The sequence below is a fragment of the Micrasema longulum genome, unplaced genomic scaffold, assembly GCF_059751315.1.
Source record: "Micrasema longulum isolate JH-2025_06_02 unplaced genomic scaffold, ASM5975131v1 h1tg001151l, whole genome shotgun sequence".
Taxonomy (NCBI): domain Eukaryota; kingdom Metazoa; phylum Arthropoda; class Insecta; order Trichoptera; family Brachycentridae; genus Micrasema; species Micrasema longulum.
In genome coordinates, this window is record NW_028278338.1 from 60,186 (window position 1) to 77,703 (window position 17,518).

Consider the following 17,518-nt stretch of genomic DNA (forward strand, 5'->3'; position numbering starts at 1 on the left):
ATAAGAAAGAAATTTTCTGCATCATCACGTTTTGCTTGTTTCAAAAATAATTATTAAATTTGTATACCATACATCCGAAGACAGCAGATAGGCGCTTTGAAGGGTTTTCGGATGGTCCTAGTTCCCATAGAAGGCAATTTATTAAATAAAACAAATGATAGGGACACACCGATGGTTAATATCTGTAGTGTGTTAAAAATCATCGCTCTAGTGCCATAATCCAGAGAGAAAACACGGAAATACGTTTGTATGAAGAAAAGTCAGACTGCGCATCCTCTTTACTATATTTGATTATACCAAATAATACCTTCAGCCGCAGATGCGTTTTAAAATCTGTGATCATGATTTGCCCAAAAATTTTATTTCGTTGGACATTAATCAATACACGGTGTGCACTAAATACGATTCACATTTTACAATTGAAAATTAAAGCAGTTTGTACAAATTTATAAACAAATATGTGTATTTTAATTTACAAGTTTTTTTTTCTAGGGGCTTGGCCAAAAAGACATTGCTAAAAACAGCAAGGCGGGCTGGCTTTAAGCAAAAAGGTTCCGGGAAGAGACAGAAATACGTTCTGCCATCACCGGGTGCAAGGTCCCTCACAGCTCCCCCCGCCACTCCTTCCGATGACCTTTCCAGTAAGTGGACATTCTCTTAACCTAGATAGATCAGCAGAGACAAAGAATGTTTTTGTTACCGTTCCGCATTTTTGATAAATTCATCAAATTCATTATGGATGAATGTATTCGTTTGACAAAAAATGTTGAGAAGCAATTTTGTGGAGAATTAACTTAAAATAAATAAAAATAAAATAAAAATATAAAAGCGATTGAAGATTATGAAACGCCACACATTGTCGGCCTCGTGGTGTAATGGTCAGAATGTTTGCCTACTACGCAAGAGGTCTCGGGTTCGATTACCGATATGGTTGATACAAAATATTTATTCAAAAGGGTGTTATCACACTAGAATATTTCTTGTCCCTAGACTGGTACCTGAAGGGGTTGGTATATCAATTCAATGCCCTATGCACCATTAGGTGCGAAAAGGGAATGATGATGATTAATTTTTCAAGTTGGTGCTGCGAGCGGTGGTGGCTAAGTGTCACAAACTTAGGTTCATACATGGGCTGCCAAACTTGAAATTTTTCTGTCTCTTTAGAAGTATTGTTATAGAACAAACATTGCATTATAAGATCGGCTTACAGTTGAAGACCTGGAGAACGGTTCAGGAATGGGAGGAAGTTCGCTCAGCAGGAAGGCGGAGCGAGGATACGTGAAGGACTGGCAGAGGCTCGGGCTGACCAACGATCACTTCCGACTGTCGGCCGTCAATGGAACATACTCCCTGTGCAGAAGGTAAATATAAATGGTGTATTTCATGTTTTTTCATGATTACTGATTAAATAAAATAATAAAAAGCGATACAAACAAGACTACTTAACACTGACAGTAACACTACAAAATTCTACAATACCTGAAGTGAGACTCGCGTACAGTCTAATTAGTATTAACTGTACTAAATGCCGCAGCGAGACTTATTTTCTGTCATATCACTCCACGACTTCGGGAATCACACTGGCTACGCACACCACAGAGGGTGGAATACGACCTCTGTTGGCTTATGTATAGGTCACTGCACAACTCTGCTCCGGAATATCTAAGGGAACTATGCATTCCAGATGAACTAGCTGACGGACGTCTTACGCTCAGATCAGCTACATCTTCAGCGAGAGGAAAAGTTTTTATAACTGGGGTGGTGCATATGCCAATATATTAAACCCTCTTAAAATATTACAAAGATCAATTATCAAAGTAATTTTAAAGAAACCCTCAACATTCAATACGGAAAGTCTATTTAAAATATTTAAGGTTCATACAGTAGACACTCTTTATAAAATAAATTCTATTATACAAATATATAAAAAAGAAAAAATAAAAGAATTTGAAATGAATAAGTCACTGAAATACCAACATAATATCAAAATTCCATACAAGTCATAGTCAAAATAGCTTTGTCTTCAAAGGTGTAAAAAATTATAATAATCTTCCTAATGATCTAAAAACTATTAAAAATAATATATCGATAAATAAATTTAAAGTTAATCTAAATAAATTTTTTGAACTCGTGTAAAAACAACATTAAATTTTAATTAGTATGAATGTATTATTGTTTTATGTTTATTCTTTATATATCCTATGTTTTTCTTTTTCTTTTCATGTACTCGTATTAAAATTATATAAACTCTTATAAATAAACAACTGAAACAGTGTAAGTCACTCTCCAAGCACAAGAGTTAGTCTCTTTTTTTGGAGAGTTACAGTGATAAAATTTACTAGATGTGTAAAAGTAGTTATGTTTAGAATTTTACAAAAACTTGTACTTTTTATGAAATTTATGAATAAAAAAATTTTAAAAAAAACTCTACGCCAAAATGTAATGTGAAGTGAGACACATTTTGAAACTTTCCTGATATCACATTTACTTATGTACAATGTTTTTTTTGATAATCTCATTAAAAAAATCATTGTTATATAACTTGAGTTCAAAGCACTTTGTGGTCAAACATTTCAATCAATGTTAGTAAATATGAGTATATAACCACTTGCCCACTTTTTATGTGTACCGATTTCGAAACGTACCCGTCTCATCGTCAGGACACTCACTACACCAACATGCAAATAGTAAAATACACTTTCACTTTTACCATCACCGTAGTATACATAGTATTTATGAAAAAATACATAAATTACATGCAGAGTTAAAGGGGATGCAAACACCACCATGTCTGAACATGCACTAAAATTATGTAATAATATTTAGTGATATGTTTCAGAATGTGGAGGAGGGGGGGGTTAGGAAGGGAAGGGCCTAAAAGTTGAACATTACACAATTGGATATTTTTTTAATCAAAAAGTGGTATATGCTATATTTAGTGCATGTTTTGACATGCATGTTGGTGTAGTGAGTGTTCAGACGAAGAGACGGGTACTTCTCAAAACTGGTAGATATAAAAAGTCAAAGTGCTTATATAATAATATTTACTAACATTAATAATCATTGTTATGATTGAAAAACAGCGTAATAAAAAAAACAAATTTTTGCTTTGATATCAATATTAAATTATACTGTCTTCGAAATAAAATTGTAGTTACAAAATTTCAAACAAATTATATTTTACACATTTTTCAGTTACCCCGCTCTTCTGGCTGTGCCAGCAAACGTACCCGACGACTCCATCCGCAGGTACGCCCGCTGTTACCGCCAGGGCAGAGTGCCGGTTCTCACCTGGCGACATCCTCGCACGGGCGCCATACTAGCAAGGTACAATAGTCATCTGGCCTTTGCTGGTTCTACATTTTATTTTCTTCATTGCACTTTATTGAAAAAATGGGTTTTAAATCGGTAGACCTTAGTGGAATGACAAGTTATTATTATTATATTATTTTTAAGCGAGCGGCTTAAAGCTGATATGCTTTTTAATGAAAATTAGTTGTTGGCGCACTTTAACTTTTCCGAAACAAATCTAGTCCATTTTAAACCCATTGAGATCAGCTCTTGTGGGAGCTTATTCCAACCATCAACAACCCTCATTGCTCAGAAAATGCTTCCGTGGATTTAGATTGAATCTCGTTTTCTCCAGTCTGAGACTCTGGCCTCGAAGACGAGCATCTTTTTTAAGCTCAAACATGGGATCCAAATTTGGGCAGCTATGGTGACTGTTGAGTATCTCGTATGTCTCTATCGGGTCACCCTAGAACGTGCGGCCGCGGTCTCAATTTGGAACTAACACTGTATTCCTTCACTGTCATACTGGGAAATTAGAAAAGGGTGATTGTGCTGACCATGTGTATTTGATTGATCACAAATTGACAATACTGCAGCGAGGGGTACAATGAAAGCTTTTAAAGTTGTTTCCGCGGTTTGATTGTAAAGAAATATTAAATTTTCGCTTAATTAGTTTAAAAAAAAATTGATATTGATATGCGAAACTGAAGAAAGACTCAAGTCTTTATGAACAGTTTCGGAAAAGAGGTGGATGCTTTCATTGTATCAGGTCACCCGTTTCTCGCTGTTCCTGCAGCGTTGTGAGAGCGAGAGTTTCCAGTCTCTCCACATATGGAAGCCGTTTTAGGCCCGGCGACAACTTGTAGCTCGTCATTGGACTCTTTCCAACTAGTTTATATCCTTAACAACACAGGGATTCCATATCTGAAACTCGATATTATTATTCCTCTTGAAAATATTTCTCTAGCCTAAATCATATATCATTGCTCATTTCAGATCATCAGCCAGTCACCACAAAGGTGTGATCGGTATGCTGAAGTCCAGTCACCCCGGACAGCAGTCTAACGCTCCCGGTAGTACGGAGACCACATCTAGTTTGGAACAGGTCATTATTTTAATTATATATTCAAATAATAATAATAATCATGGTTTATTAATATAAAGGTTTCAGCACTTTTACTTCACAAAACTTAATTGATGAAAGAGTTAAGGAAATGTGGGTGTGTAAACGTAGGCAGAATGGTGAATGTTACACAGTGTGCAAAGTGGCCACTTAAACCAGCCAATGACAGGTCATGAGCCTTCTATATTTCCTTCTCAAAATGTTTTCCCTCTCTGTTGCATCAAATTTAGAAATTTAGATAAGCCTATTTCATTTCAACCTCTTACGGAGATGCGCGGTCTGACTTTCATTCAAACAAACGTATTCCCGTATTTTCTTTCTAGATTATGGATGATTTTTTAAATAAAAATATCCACCATTGATGTGTCCCTATAGTTTTTTTTATTTTTTACAAAAAATTGTCTTTTATAGGAGCTTATTTCCCTAAACCCTAAAACTATCTAAAAACCCTTAAAAGCGCTCTCATCTTATCTGCTGTCTTCAGACGTACGGTATGACACAGAAAGTTTATTTCTGATACTTTCATAAAACAAAATCAAAATAGGCACATTTTTTGGAGTGCAGAAAATAGGAATACGTGACCTCAATTTTGACAATTATTAGGCATAATCAGTGCAACGTGCAGTTGTTTTTTCTCACTTTATTTGGGGAGGCATCTGCGAGAGAGTGACAGAAAACCTATATTCAAACACCTATTCATCTAACCGCTCTCCCTCGCATACCTCTTAAGAATGGGCAGAGAAACTACCATCTTTTTTTAATTCTTTTTTTTTCTTTTTATTTAAATTTTTTGTTTTTTTTTACAATATACATAAGAGGTAAAACAGAGTATTCAAAAAATAAAGGATGAATACATAGCAATGAAATACATATTAATCTTCATTGACCTTTTTCAAAATCTATCTTTCTCGAAGTATGGGTTTTAAATTTGGCAGTTGTACTCAAAAATATTGGGTGCACGTATTTCTAATGATGTTAACACTCTAGGAGCGTTTCCTGTGTGCCCTGGTGGCGGCCAGCCGTATGGGGAGCCGCAGTGGGCAGGCGGGCTGGGCCCTCTCCGAGTCCTCCCTGAGCCTGGACTCCATCCTGCTGGGGGGCGCTGAGGAGCCCAGCAATACCCCCGATGCCGCGCGCCGCCACACCAACCCGCTCTTCTCCCGCGCCATGGGCACGCTGAGGTGAGAATCGCTCTAATATATATCTCTCTAGGGGCAGAATCCTCCCCGGGAAGGACTCCATATTGTTGTTGGGTGCAGAGAAAAATATATTAAATCTACTTTTAGATGTGTAAATTACAGGAGACAATAAAAACTTTATAAATCAGGTATTTTTTCTGAAACTTTAGTGTTTTTTTTTTTGTTTTTAAAGTATTCATGATTTTTAAATGTTTTATCTAAATATATGTTAATGTATTCTAAAGAATATGCATCTTCTTTGAGATACGCGTTATTTGAAAAATGTGTTTTATTTGTTTTGCGCTTCAGAAACAATTATGGTCCAAACTAGTACGAAAATATACTAAAATAATACTGTATAAAACTCTGATTAAACCAATCCTGACATATGCATCTGAAACCTGGGTTATGACAAATAATATTAAGGGAGCTTTTGCAGCCTTCGAAAGAAGACAGCTCATAGTTGTCTATGGCCCTGTGAGAGAAAGCAACCATTGGCGTTGTCGCTACAATAGGGAACAATATGAAATCTACAGAACACCCGATGTAATCTACTCCATCAAGGTGGGGCGCTTGAGGTGGGCTGGCCATATAATTAGAATTGACGATGAAAACCCCATAAACCTCTCAACACTCTCTGTGCCACAAGGACGACGAAGACCGGGAAGGCCCAAAATGCGATGGACGGATTGCATTAGTGCAGATACGACAATGTTGGAAGTTAGGAACTGGAGAGGAAGGGCAGCGGACCGGCAAGAGTGGAGGAGATTTCTGGATTCAGCCAAGGTCCACTCAGGGCTGTCGAGCTTATTATGATGATGATGAATTTCTTTGTTTTTTGTTCAAATGACACTAGTAAAAGTCTAAAGATGTGCTACGAAAATTCACAAATTACTCGATAAGGATACCCGTACGGTAGATTAAAAGCACTAGGACTTCATTGGAAAAACGACAGTGGAGAGGGGACTTGATAGAAACTTATTAGAAACTAAATTATAACTATGACTGTCCCCGGCACAAGATGTATCAATTCAATCTAAACACAAATTTACAGTGTCCTAACTGGAGGCTCTGTTGTCCCAAATTCCACCTCAATTCTAAGAAAAACTTCCTTTCCTGGGTGGTTTCAGACTGGAATAAATTGCCAAGCCTAGTTGTCCATTTCATTTCTGTCAACTAGTTTAAAAAAACGTTTAGATGCTTTTTTTAAAGAAGAAAAACGCAGACAAAAAGCCCCACCAGTAAAAGCTGCCTGCTTATAACAAATAATATTATCAAAATTGTCAAACATATTAATTCCTTCACCTAACCTAACCACATTTGGCTTTTGTTTCCAGCGTGTTCCCTCGTGGCAGCGGAGGAAAGGGGGGCGCCGGGGGCAGCAGCGTGTCTGTGGGGGCAGGAGCCCGCCAGCTGAGCCGCTGGGGCTCCCTGAAGGACCGACGCGGGGGCTCGCAGGCCGACCTCAACACGCTCAACAGGCCCGACGCCCGCAACTCGGGGGCCGATGCTGACTCAGGTACTAGAACCTGATGGACACATAATCACAATACCTCTCTCTCTCCAATGGCGCTACAGCCCGTGTCGAGCTTTGGCCTCCTTCAACTTTCCCCTCCATCTCTGTCTGTCCTCAGCCGACGTCTTTCAATTTGTCACCTGGAGAAACTGCGCTGCATTCTTTAATCAAAATACCTACACGACTTTTATTATATTCACGTCCCGACTTGCTAGAAATAAAATCCATATATAGTCGGGACTTACAGTAACAAGTATAAAATTGACATCAATTTATAGGTAGAAAAATTAAATTAATAAGTAATAAATTAGACAGATTACAGGTAAGTGTAGCAAGCTACTCACATATGGTCCACTTGCGAGTAGCTTGCTACTCTTACGACCGTAAAAAACGGCTAGGTTAGGTAGGGTTAAGCCTGGTTACGTTTAGTTAAAGTTAAGTTTAAGATTGAATTTGATTGATTTTAGTATTTCTTCCAAAATGCTAAATTGCCGTGTTGTTTTTACAGTGTGTGGGTCGCGCCGGCCCGCTCTGTATGTGCTGTGCGAGAAGGGCGGCTGGAGTGGCTGGGCCAGCGGCGTTCGCGGCTGCGAGGGCGTGCCGCTGGAGTACCCCGACGCGCGTGCCTGCAAGCACGCCTTCAAGAAGCTGCTCCGCGCGTGCGTGCCTTCGCAGCCTGATCCCGATGCCAGCTTCTACAGGTAGCATCCCTATATTATGTCACGCTATTTATGCTGATGAAAAGGCTGCTTGGCGGTGTGTGGAACTTGCAAAATTTAGCTTTATATGGGATGTAAATTTCTGATATAAGCGCATTGAGAGTTTACAGTACTCGACGGTAGAAGGATCCACGCTAGAAGTTCTATGGCCTATTTTCAGATCTGAACCTGGAAATCAATTAATAAACTGCGGGGTGGCGCATGGAATTTGTGTTTTTGAAAAGGGTGCCATGAATACCGAGGGGGTCACAGAAGGTGGATGATAGTTTTGTTTATACGAGACCGGCTGGAAATTTCAAAAAGTTTTCAGTTGCTAGCATGCATTGGTGCAAATAGAAAAGTTTTTTTCCGTAGAGGGCTACTTTTCACGTTCCGATTTCCGTTTAATATGCAACACTGGAGTAAAGCGAATCCCAAGAACTTCATCAAATACCCCTTTACTCTGACAGTCACTGCAGGGTATTCCATATAAAAAAAAATGTTCATCAGCCCCTTTTTTTTTTAAGAAAACGGTCACGCTGTAACTATGAATGAAGCACATTATTTTACTATAATCCAGGATTTTTTTATGCCAGCTATTGAACTAGCTGATGTTTGGTTCCAACAAGATGGGGCTACAGTGCACACAGCGAAGGTTTCAATGGACTTTTTGAGAGAAAATATTTCAATTTTACAGACTTTTTTTTAGTCCTAAATAACCATGTTAGAAAATGGGAAGCAAGCTGTTGTTGAACTGGGTTTGAACTTCCTTCTTATTTAATGATATATTTGTGTACTTTGACCAATATTACCTCACTTGGTTCCCAGACAAATAGAAGAGTCCAGTTGGCTGGTGTTCATCCGGTCCCTGATGCAGATAGCCGGCGCTGTAGTCGACCTGCTGGACGCTCAGGGCTCCTCTGTCTGTTTGTCGCTGGAGGACGGTTGGGATATTACTGCTCAGGTATGTTCTACACATTACATATATTTGAAAGGTACATGGCAAGAACGGGCTTATTAAAAATAACTAATAAAAACACTACAGGAGAGTAAAACGAATAATAAAAACTATTTTTGTGGGACGCAGGGTTTATGTATTTAATAAAATAGGTTTTCAATTCATGCAATATAATATATTATTCTCTATGTAAGTTCGATACTGCGGATGAACCATTTGTCAAAATGTTCAGGAGGGAAAAAAACCGTGCGATATCTTTAAAAAATATATTTCAATGCAGTTGATTTTGTGTGTATTATTTATATTTATTATTAATACGAAGTTAATCTGGCAGTTACATATTATGGCATATTGGCGGTATTGCCTTTATACAAATCGAGTACGTCTCATCCGCTGTATTAGATTTAGGGTATGTGCAGTATTACTTTTTTCAGTAGAGAGGATTCATTTGCGGTACTAAATTTAATCTAACTCAAGCAGTTTATTGGTTCATTTCAAAATTCAAATATACCAATCAATGCGACTTGTCCCATTTAATTAAAAATGCCAATAAACCAAATTTGTTTTTTTTTTACTCTTGCAGTATTAAACTTACATAGACGTTATTATAGTTTTATTTTACCTATGCAAAACTTATTGAAAAGTTAATAGTAAATCAGAAAAATAGAAAACTAAAATGTTTACTTTATACATAAAAAAATGAGTTTGGTACAGCAATTGTCACATTTTGACTATTTTTCTGCCAACCATGACCCTGTATTTATTTCCTGCATTTTGTTACTTTTTAATATTCCATTTTATTGGACTCATTCAGGAGAAAAAAATGGCATCAACACTTTGTATCCCGGAGCCGTGTAAACACGTGATTATATAACCAGGCGTTGTGTCCCGGTCCCGTGTTTTCACGTGGTTTACCAGCTGTCTAAAAAAGTGCATTTTATTGACATCTAGTGACTTTTATTAGTATTTTTTCGCTGCTGGTAAACCGCGTGAAAACACGGGACCAGGACACAACGCGCGGTTTTTATAATCACGTGTTTACCGGGATACAAAGCACAAAAAAAGAGTGAGACCCCGTATATGTGCGAGCATTGCAATGTGGCTCTCCATAAAGGCCAATGTTGGCAAACTATCATACAAAAATGGCTTATTAAATTGTTTTAAATAAATATGAGAAGTTTTAATTGATTTAACCAAGTATTTTCATAATTATGACACTTTAGGAAACCCTTCACAAAGCATGAAATTTCACAAAAATGGGCCGGGCACAGGGTAAACTCTATGTGTATTCGGCCGGTGCTCAAAGTGTTCATATCTCAAAAATTAAAAAATGTACTTTCATTTGTTATCACGCTATGGTAAGTATGGAAATATGATTGTAATCAGCAAGAGCTACTAATATCTCACAGCCTTGTTTTAACAAATTTGCAGGTGTCGTCCATAGCGCAGGTGTGCTTGGATCCCGTGTACCGGACACTCGATGGGTTCCGCACTCTGGTGGAGAAGGAGTGGCTCGCGTTAGGGCACCGCTTCCCGCAACGCAGCAACATCGGTCCGCAGCCCCAGGCCGGCTACACGCCCACCTTCCTGCAGTTCCTGGACGTGGTCCATCAGGTACGGCTTCTATATTAAAAGCATTATACCGAGAAGAAATACGTATTGCACCTTTCTCGGTATTCTCGCTTCTGCGCAGAACGGTAAATTATATTTTATGTTGTTTTAGATTCAAAAGCAGTTCCCTTTGGCGTTTGAGTTCAATGAGTATTATACTCGCTTCCTGGCGTACCACTCTGTGTCCTGTCGCTTCCGTACCTTCCTACTGGAGTGTGAGGAGCAGCGCGAGGATCTGGGCATCGCGGCCGCCGAGGACAAGAGGGGTTCCCTCAACTCTCGACAGAGGGTAAGGCAAACTTCAGATTATGTTTTCTTATTGATTGACTCGGAATTACTGCATTTTTTGTTTTTTTCTTACATTTGGGACTCCTGTATTTACAGTACCTACATAATGAATTATAGCCATGCAGAATTTTACACAATTTCACAACATCTTCATACAAGATGGGGTCACCTTGCCACCGAGCAATATAATAATAACTTTATGGCTAACAAGAATACGTCCTTGCTTCCCTGGCCTGGAAACTTTCCAGATATTAAACCGGTAGAAAATGTATGGAGTGTGTTTGAAACTCATTCAAAAGAACATGAGATTTAGTCGGAAAACAAAGAAATAAAAACATTTCAGAACGGTGTGATTTAAGTGTGCCGAGAATAATTGAGGCAGTTATTTTGAACAAAGATGGAATCTCTAAATTTGTCAATATATATATATATATATAAGACTTTAAAAAGTAGAAGAAGTAAAAGTATTAAAACATAATCGTAACAAAGTGTTTATTAAAAAAAAATATGTGTGCCATTTATTTTTTTAATTTCTGAGAAATTCCAGCTTGAATTGAAAAATTGTGGAAAATTCCGCATTGCAAAATTTTTTTTTTTTAAGAAAAATAAATGTTTGCATTCTTAAATATTTCATTTTGAGGGCTATTTTCAATGAGTTGTAAATAACTAAATATTAGAAAATGGGAATCAAGTTGGGGTAGAGTGGGATCGAACCACGGACCTTTAAGCCGTGAGTCTGAGACACTAGCCACAGGACCACCACCCGACTCGTTGACAAGGTACTGTATTAGCCTTACATGTCATGTGCAAGGCTATTTTACTCTGGAAAAATTGAAATTCATTCTCTTAGAAATGGGAAGATTGATCGCTGATTTTGGTTAGTTACTTTGATGCGTTCGATCACCATTGTTTCAAAGTCTAAGAACAATGGCGCATGATAACTACTTTTAATGACAATGTGAACATCCGTTAGGAATATTCCATCTTTCCTGCATTCTGCTTTATAATTATGGCGTTGCAAGCTGAAAACTGGACTTCGACTCTCTGTGAGGAGATATTATCGCATGGACAAAAGTCATCATCCCTTATTTCAAACTTATGCAGGTAAATAACTCCGTAAACCGTAAAGATTTGAATCATCTCGAAGGTAGTTTGGTGATGACGAAAGTTGACTGCATCTGCCAGGGTTAAGGAAAACATTGTGGTAATATTGCCTTTAGAAGTGCAATAATGATCTTCCCAGTGTTGCATATTTCGTTTCATACAGCTCTTGGCAGCGCCAGGGGGAAATTCCGAGAAGAAAGGTGCCGTTCTTTTACAAGTTCTCTTGCTCGTTCACCCGCTCTCTCATTGCCCTTTTCAGATTATCACACAACCGATTGATTGATTTCAGTGCGTGGAAACGGGCCCTGCGAGTGGCAACGATGACCCCATCTACTCGGTGGGCGGAGTCCCTTCCTCCAGTTCCCGTAACCCTCCACTGGGACAGTCCGTCTTCGACTACATCGAGAAGCAGCACCAGAGATCTCCCATATTCTTCAACTTCCTGTACACACCAGACTTTGAACACCCTGTAAGTCTAATTAGCCAATAATGTTGATAGAGGTTGATGATTCGTATTGTGATTTTTTTTTGTTAATTTGTAAAACAATCAAGTTTGTGAAAATTCTTTGTGGAAGTTCCCTGTAAGTTATTATAGAAGTGAAAGAAGAGTGATACTTGGATCCATAAATTTTGAATAACGTGTGACCGGTTTCATCTGAGACTGGTATCTTTATTATAAAATTCAATTTGTACAAAAACAGTAAGGATAGAGAATTCAAAATTATATCATAGTAATTGAATTAAATTATTTTTAAAAGACTTTTTTACAAAGTGTTACGGGGTAAATACAAGAGTTTATATAAGGTTATTTAATGGGTTTAAATACGAGGTACGCAGTTTCGCAAATGCATACATTGTGTACACTTCGTGGTGCTTGTTTGAAATGCCGAATACAATGAAGTAGCGACAGACCGAAACCAGATTTTCTGCCGAAGTCGAACCGAATTTCTGTATGAGCATCGCAACATTTGTAATACAAATTGTCGGTCGTCAGGTGCTGCGGCCCCAGTCATCTATCGCCTGCCTGGACGTGTGGGAGTACTACACGGTGGAGGAGCTGAGTTCGGGGGCGCCCTACGAGCCCGACGCTCTGCAACAGGAGCGCTGCCGGCGGGAGGAGCGAGAAGCGGCCGAGGGCGGCGCCCCCGCCCTGGACACGCAGAGGATCATGGTCACCGCAGGGTATGATCTTTCCATTAACTTCTGACTTTTGTTGAGATTGATGTTGTTATTATCGGATTATAGGAAAGCAAACTTTACTGGTATAATTATTGATCACCTTATATCTCTTGCTAGGGGCAGTAATGAGGAAGTTCAGCGCTATGGGAAATTGGATACAAAAAAATATTTTCTTATATAATTTTATGGCGAAGTTTATCAAAAACGTATGAAAAAATAATGAAAATTAATCAACCAATGATGAGTGCTGTGATAGTTTTCCAGTTTACGGGAAGCTAACTCACCGATCAGCAGAACACAGCAGAACGATAAGATCTTGTGATATCTCAAAAAAAAAAAAAAAAATACAAAACTTTGAAAAATTAATTATTTTTTCTTAGAGGTGGGGGTCAGTGCTATGCAAGCTCCTGACGTCACTGTGACCTGTGAACATCTATTGTGATGTTAAAGAATCATAGCGCTGATAATACGATACCGGCCTCGTGGTGTAATAGTCAGCGCGTTTGCCTACCATTCAAGAGATATCGGGTTCAATTCCCGACATGGTTGATATGAAATATCTATTTAAAAGGGTGTTTCCATACTAGAATATTTCATAGTCCCTGGACTGGTACCTGAAGCGTAAGACTGATCATCTTATCTTCATGTAACAAAAATGATCAAGATACGCTGCGATTTGTGTACCAATGCAGTTCCCTAAGCTCTATTAGGTGCGGAAAGGGAATGAGGATGATGATAATACGATACACAAGATTTTTTTTTTTAAATTTGGGCTTAGTTTGATAGCCTATTAAACTACGTAGTTTTTAAAAACCACTGAACTTCCTTGTTGAAAGTATTAATATCTTGTCTCCATCGAGTGTGCTCTCGTCTTCCAATGGTGCTAGTCCCGGTGCTGTTAACCTACCATTATGTGGCCTTTCTCCTGTACCTGATTTTCAGCGTCAGCGCTTAGAATCTTCTTGGGTTATCCCGATCACTGGACTACGCAGTTTTTATCAGGTCATGGTAAATTTAATCAAAAATTATTTGTTTCTAATATTGTTGACTCCCCTTCGTGCCGCTGCGGATATCCTAACCAATCATCTGAACACATCCTTTGGTCTTGTCCCTTTCCCCTTCTCTACGATTACCGAATGGAGCTTCTCGCTACTATCCATGGCCCTGTTATAGCTCCTGTCGGATATACAGATCTGGTGGCTTTCAAAAAGAATTTCAAGGCTTTTAAAAAATTTGTAACCATTTCAGCGAATTAATCATGTCCAATCAATTTAATCCCAGTCAGTGAAGAATTCACTTCCCTCTTTTCTCAATCCGATGAAGTACATATTACGTACTTCTGGATTACTTTCTTTCAGCACCAGATTTCAGAGAGCTTCTTCGGACAGCTTTTCTCGTTTGACAACGAGCAAATTTTCCATGTATGTGGGCACCGCCAAGGAGACTTATGTCCTCAGATGCGGTGTGCGGTATGTGGTGGGCAAGCTGTAGCTGATTTTCCTCGGCTCACTGTAGCTCATTTTTTCAGATATGATGGAATCGCCACGAGCCTGCCAGACGCCTTCACCATTCTGCTGGAGAGGTTACGCAAGCTGCAGCTGGAGTTGGGATATTTGCCCCAGAAGTGGAGGGTGTTGTGGGACAAGTTGGAGTTGCCAACCACTGACGATTTACAGGTATTTGGAACCTGACAACATGATCGAAAACTACACTACCACCACAAAAAGTGAAGGCATATCTAATGGTGTATTTAATCAGTTGATCTTCATTATTTGAATGTATTTTTCATTGAGAGATCACTTTTGATGCCACATGATGAGATATCCAATATTCAAATAAAACATTAAATCGTGGGCTAATTACTACATCTAGGTAAATTTAAAATCAGCATTTTTGAGTTACCCACTAAAAACATTTTTTTTATTAATAAATTTCAAAAAAGGAACATGTTTTTTAAAAATTCTATACAGATCTACTTTTATACATCTAGTAAATGTTCAAATAGACGAGTCTAGATGATTTGAATGCATGACTGAAGGACAAAAAAAAGTGTTTTTATTGGATAATTCACAAATGCTGATTTCAATGTTGCCACTACTAAGTAATTACCCCGCGAAATATGCTTTAGTATATGATTTAGTGTCAATTTTGCAGCTCAGTTTAAGCTAGCAGTTTTAGACAAAAACTGTTGTTGTTTTTTTGTTTTGCTATTAATATATCTAGTTCATTTTTAAAATTCTTATAATATATTATGTAATTGCTTCCTTATTGATCAAACCTTTTTGTGAATTCAGATTAAATTGGGCTTTGCCCAAATTGTCAAATGTGTTTTTTTAATTTTATTCGATTGAAAATAAAATTTAGAATATGTTTTTTCAGCGGAGCTGGTCATTCAGCTCGGCTATGGTGCGCTCGCTGGGGCGCGCGGCGCACAAACGCTCCACGCTGGACATCCTGCTGCGCGCGCGGCAGGCGGCGCAGGGGGGCGGCGCGGGCGGCGGCCTGGCGCACCCGCACCGCTTCGCGCCTGCGCACCACTCCTCCTTCACCTACTGCGACCACTGCAAGCAGCTGCTGTGGGGCCCAGTCAAGGTACAGCGTAGTAATCCCACTCCCGGGGCACGTCGGGCTTACAAAATTAGGATGAAATAATTGGCAATTTCTTATTTCCATTATGGTGTCCTCACACCACGATACGACACTAATCTGTATGTTGCGTTATTCCGTAGACCGGAGTTCGCTGCATGGACTGCGGCTACTTGTGCCACGAGCGATGCGCGGACGCGGTGCCGGCGCACTGCACCAAGTACAAGGGGGACGGGGGCGGTGGCGCTGGCGCGGCGGGTGGCGCGGGCGCGGCGGTGGGAACGGGCGCGGGCGGTGGCGCGGGGGGTGCGGGCGGCGCCGCCTCCGCCGCCGGCTTGCAACCCTCAGACCAGCCGTCCTCGCTGCACCACCAGGACACGCCCAGCGTCAACTCCAGTGAGTCATTTTTCTCTTCGATGGCGCTACATCCCAAATTAAACCTCGGCTTCCTTCAACTTTTTCTGCTTTTTTTTTTTACTTCATCCTTTCACCTCAGCCTAGGTCTTCCTATCCTTCTTCTACCTCCTGTATGTCCGGTCATGATTCTCTTATGTATCCGCACATTTGTCATTCTTTATGAATGCCCAGCTCATCTCGACCTGAGAATTCTTATGTGTTGAGATGCTGGGGGCTTCATAATTGCTGTACTTTCATTTCATTCAACTGAGAAATAAACCTAACCTTACTTACGATAGGTGTGGCCACTCTGCAGACTTCCTCCCAGCAGTATTACGACCAGTTCAGCTCCAACGTGGCTGAGAACAAGACGCACGAGGGCTACCTGTACAAGCGCGGCAACCTTCTCAAGGGGTGGAAACAGAGGTACTATAAATGTCCCGCAGGGTTCCAATTTCGGGCCTTTGTTATTTTTATTTAATTTTTTAAACACACATGCATATAAAATCCACTAATATGTCCTAACTGAAATGTTCTTTACTAAAGACACTTGACATTAATAAAAAGTTTGACCGGGTACCGATTACAATAACTTCCGTCTTATTTATATTTATTTCACAAAATTTCTCAATTTCCAGATGGTTTGTTTTGGATTCCATCAAGCATCAGTTGAGGTATTACGACGCAGCGGAAGAATCCAATTGTAAAGGACACATAGGTAATATCATGATTTCATTTTAAACGTGCAGTTTCCTTTATTTAATCTTACGCTTCGTTGTCAAAAAATATTTGTTCATATAAAAATACATAAGTTCAAAGGCAGTAAATATTTTATGAAATTAAGCCATATTTTCGGTACCGAATATGACACTTATTTCTTGTTAAATGTTTTCCATTAAAGGGCACAAAAAATGCCAACGAGGTATGCTGTGGGCCTAACTACTGGCGTATAGTAAAATATTTTTTTAAAAGTTATAATATATTAAAATATTTTTTAAATATCTACGCTTAGAAAAAGAAGTAAATTTTATCATAAACTATTATTTCTATATGAGAAGAACACTTTAGAGCCAATAAATAATGAAGTGTATTTGTTGTCAATTAATTATTACCTGATTTTGCCGTGTACAATTTTTATTTAAATTTGTATGAAAGGAGCCAAGTCAATAATTTATTATTTACTGTCGAATGCAAATAATAATTTAGTTTGAGATAAACATCGGAGCTAAAAGGATATCGCGACGTATTGTTTGTACATCTACCTACGATAACGAGTTTTTGTGCAGCATATCGAACACCTAACTCACACATGGTCAGGCTAGGCTAGCCTGCCCTCTCGAAATATAGTCATTCTGTATTACACATAATGTTACCTGAAATAAGATGCAACAGTGTTTGTTATACAAGATTTATGTAGTAGTTATACGATTCTGATGATGACACTTGTTGGCAGATCTGGCGGAAGTAATATCGGTCACTCCGGCGCAACCCGCTCCCGGTCCCCTCAAGAAAACAGACTCTAGATCTTTCTTCGATGTGAGTTTTTATTACATATTTTATTTGTACCTCATAAACCGTAAGATCAACCTC

At 38.9% G+C, this 17,518-nt stretch overlaps 1 protein-coding gene across 1 annotated transcript in view; it reads left to right on the forward strand.

The window, feature by feature from the left end:
• Positions 1–17,518, forward strand: part of Sbf (SET domain binding factor) — a 50,950-nt gene that overhangs the window by 23,283 nt on the left and 10,149 nt on the right. The window contains exons 19-36 of the mRNA XM_088233818.1: positions 493–641; positions 1,211–1,361; positions 3,196–3,327; positions 4,288–4,396; positions 5,402–5,595; positions 6,930–7,111; positions 7,617–7,809; positions 8,635–8,770; positions 10,196–10,378; positions 10,488–10,664; positions 12,057–12,236; positions 12,762–12,949; positions 14,475–14,622; positions 15,326–15,538; positions 15,676–15,928; positions 16,228–16,354; positions 16,567–16,646; positions 17,382–17,464. Of these exons, the coding sequence (XP_088089944.1) occupies positions 493–641; positions 1,211–1,361; positions 3,196–3,327; positions 4,288–4,396; positions 5,402–5,595; positions 6,930–7,111; positions 7,617–7,809; positions 8,635–8,770; positions 10,196–10,378; positions 10,488–10,664; positions 12,057–12,236; positions 12,762–12,949; positions 14,475–14,622; positions 15,326–15,538; positions 15,676–15,928; positions 16,228–16,354; positions 16,567–16,646; positions 17,382–17,464 (2,878 nt within the window). The remainder of the gene's footprint in view (positions 1–492; positions 642–1,210; positions 1,362–3,195; positions 3,328–4,287; positions 4,397–5,401; positions 5,596–6,929; positions 7,112–7,616; positions 7,810–8,634; positions 8,771–10,195; positions 10,379–10,487; positions 10,665–12,056; positions 12,237–12,761; positions 12,950–14,474; positions 14,623–15,325; positions 15,539–15,675; positions 15,929–16,227; positions 16,355–16,566; positions 16,647–17,381; positions 17,465–17,518) is intronic.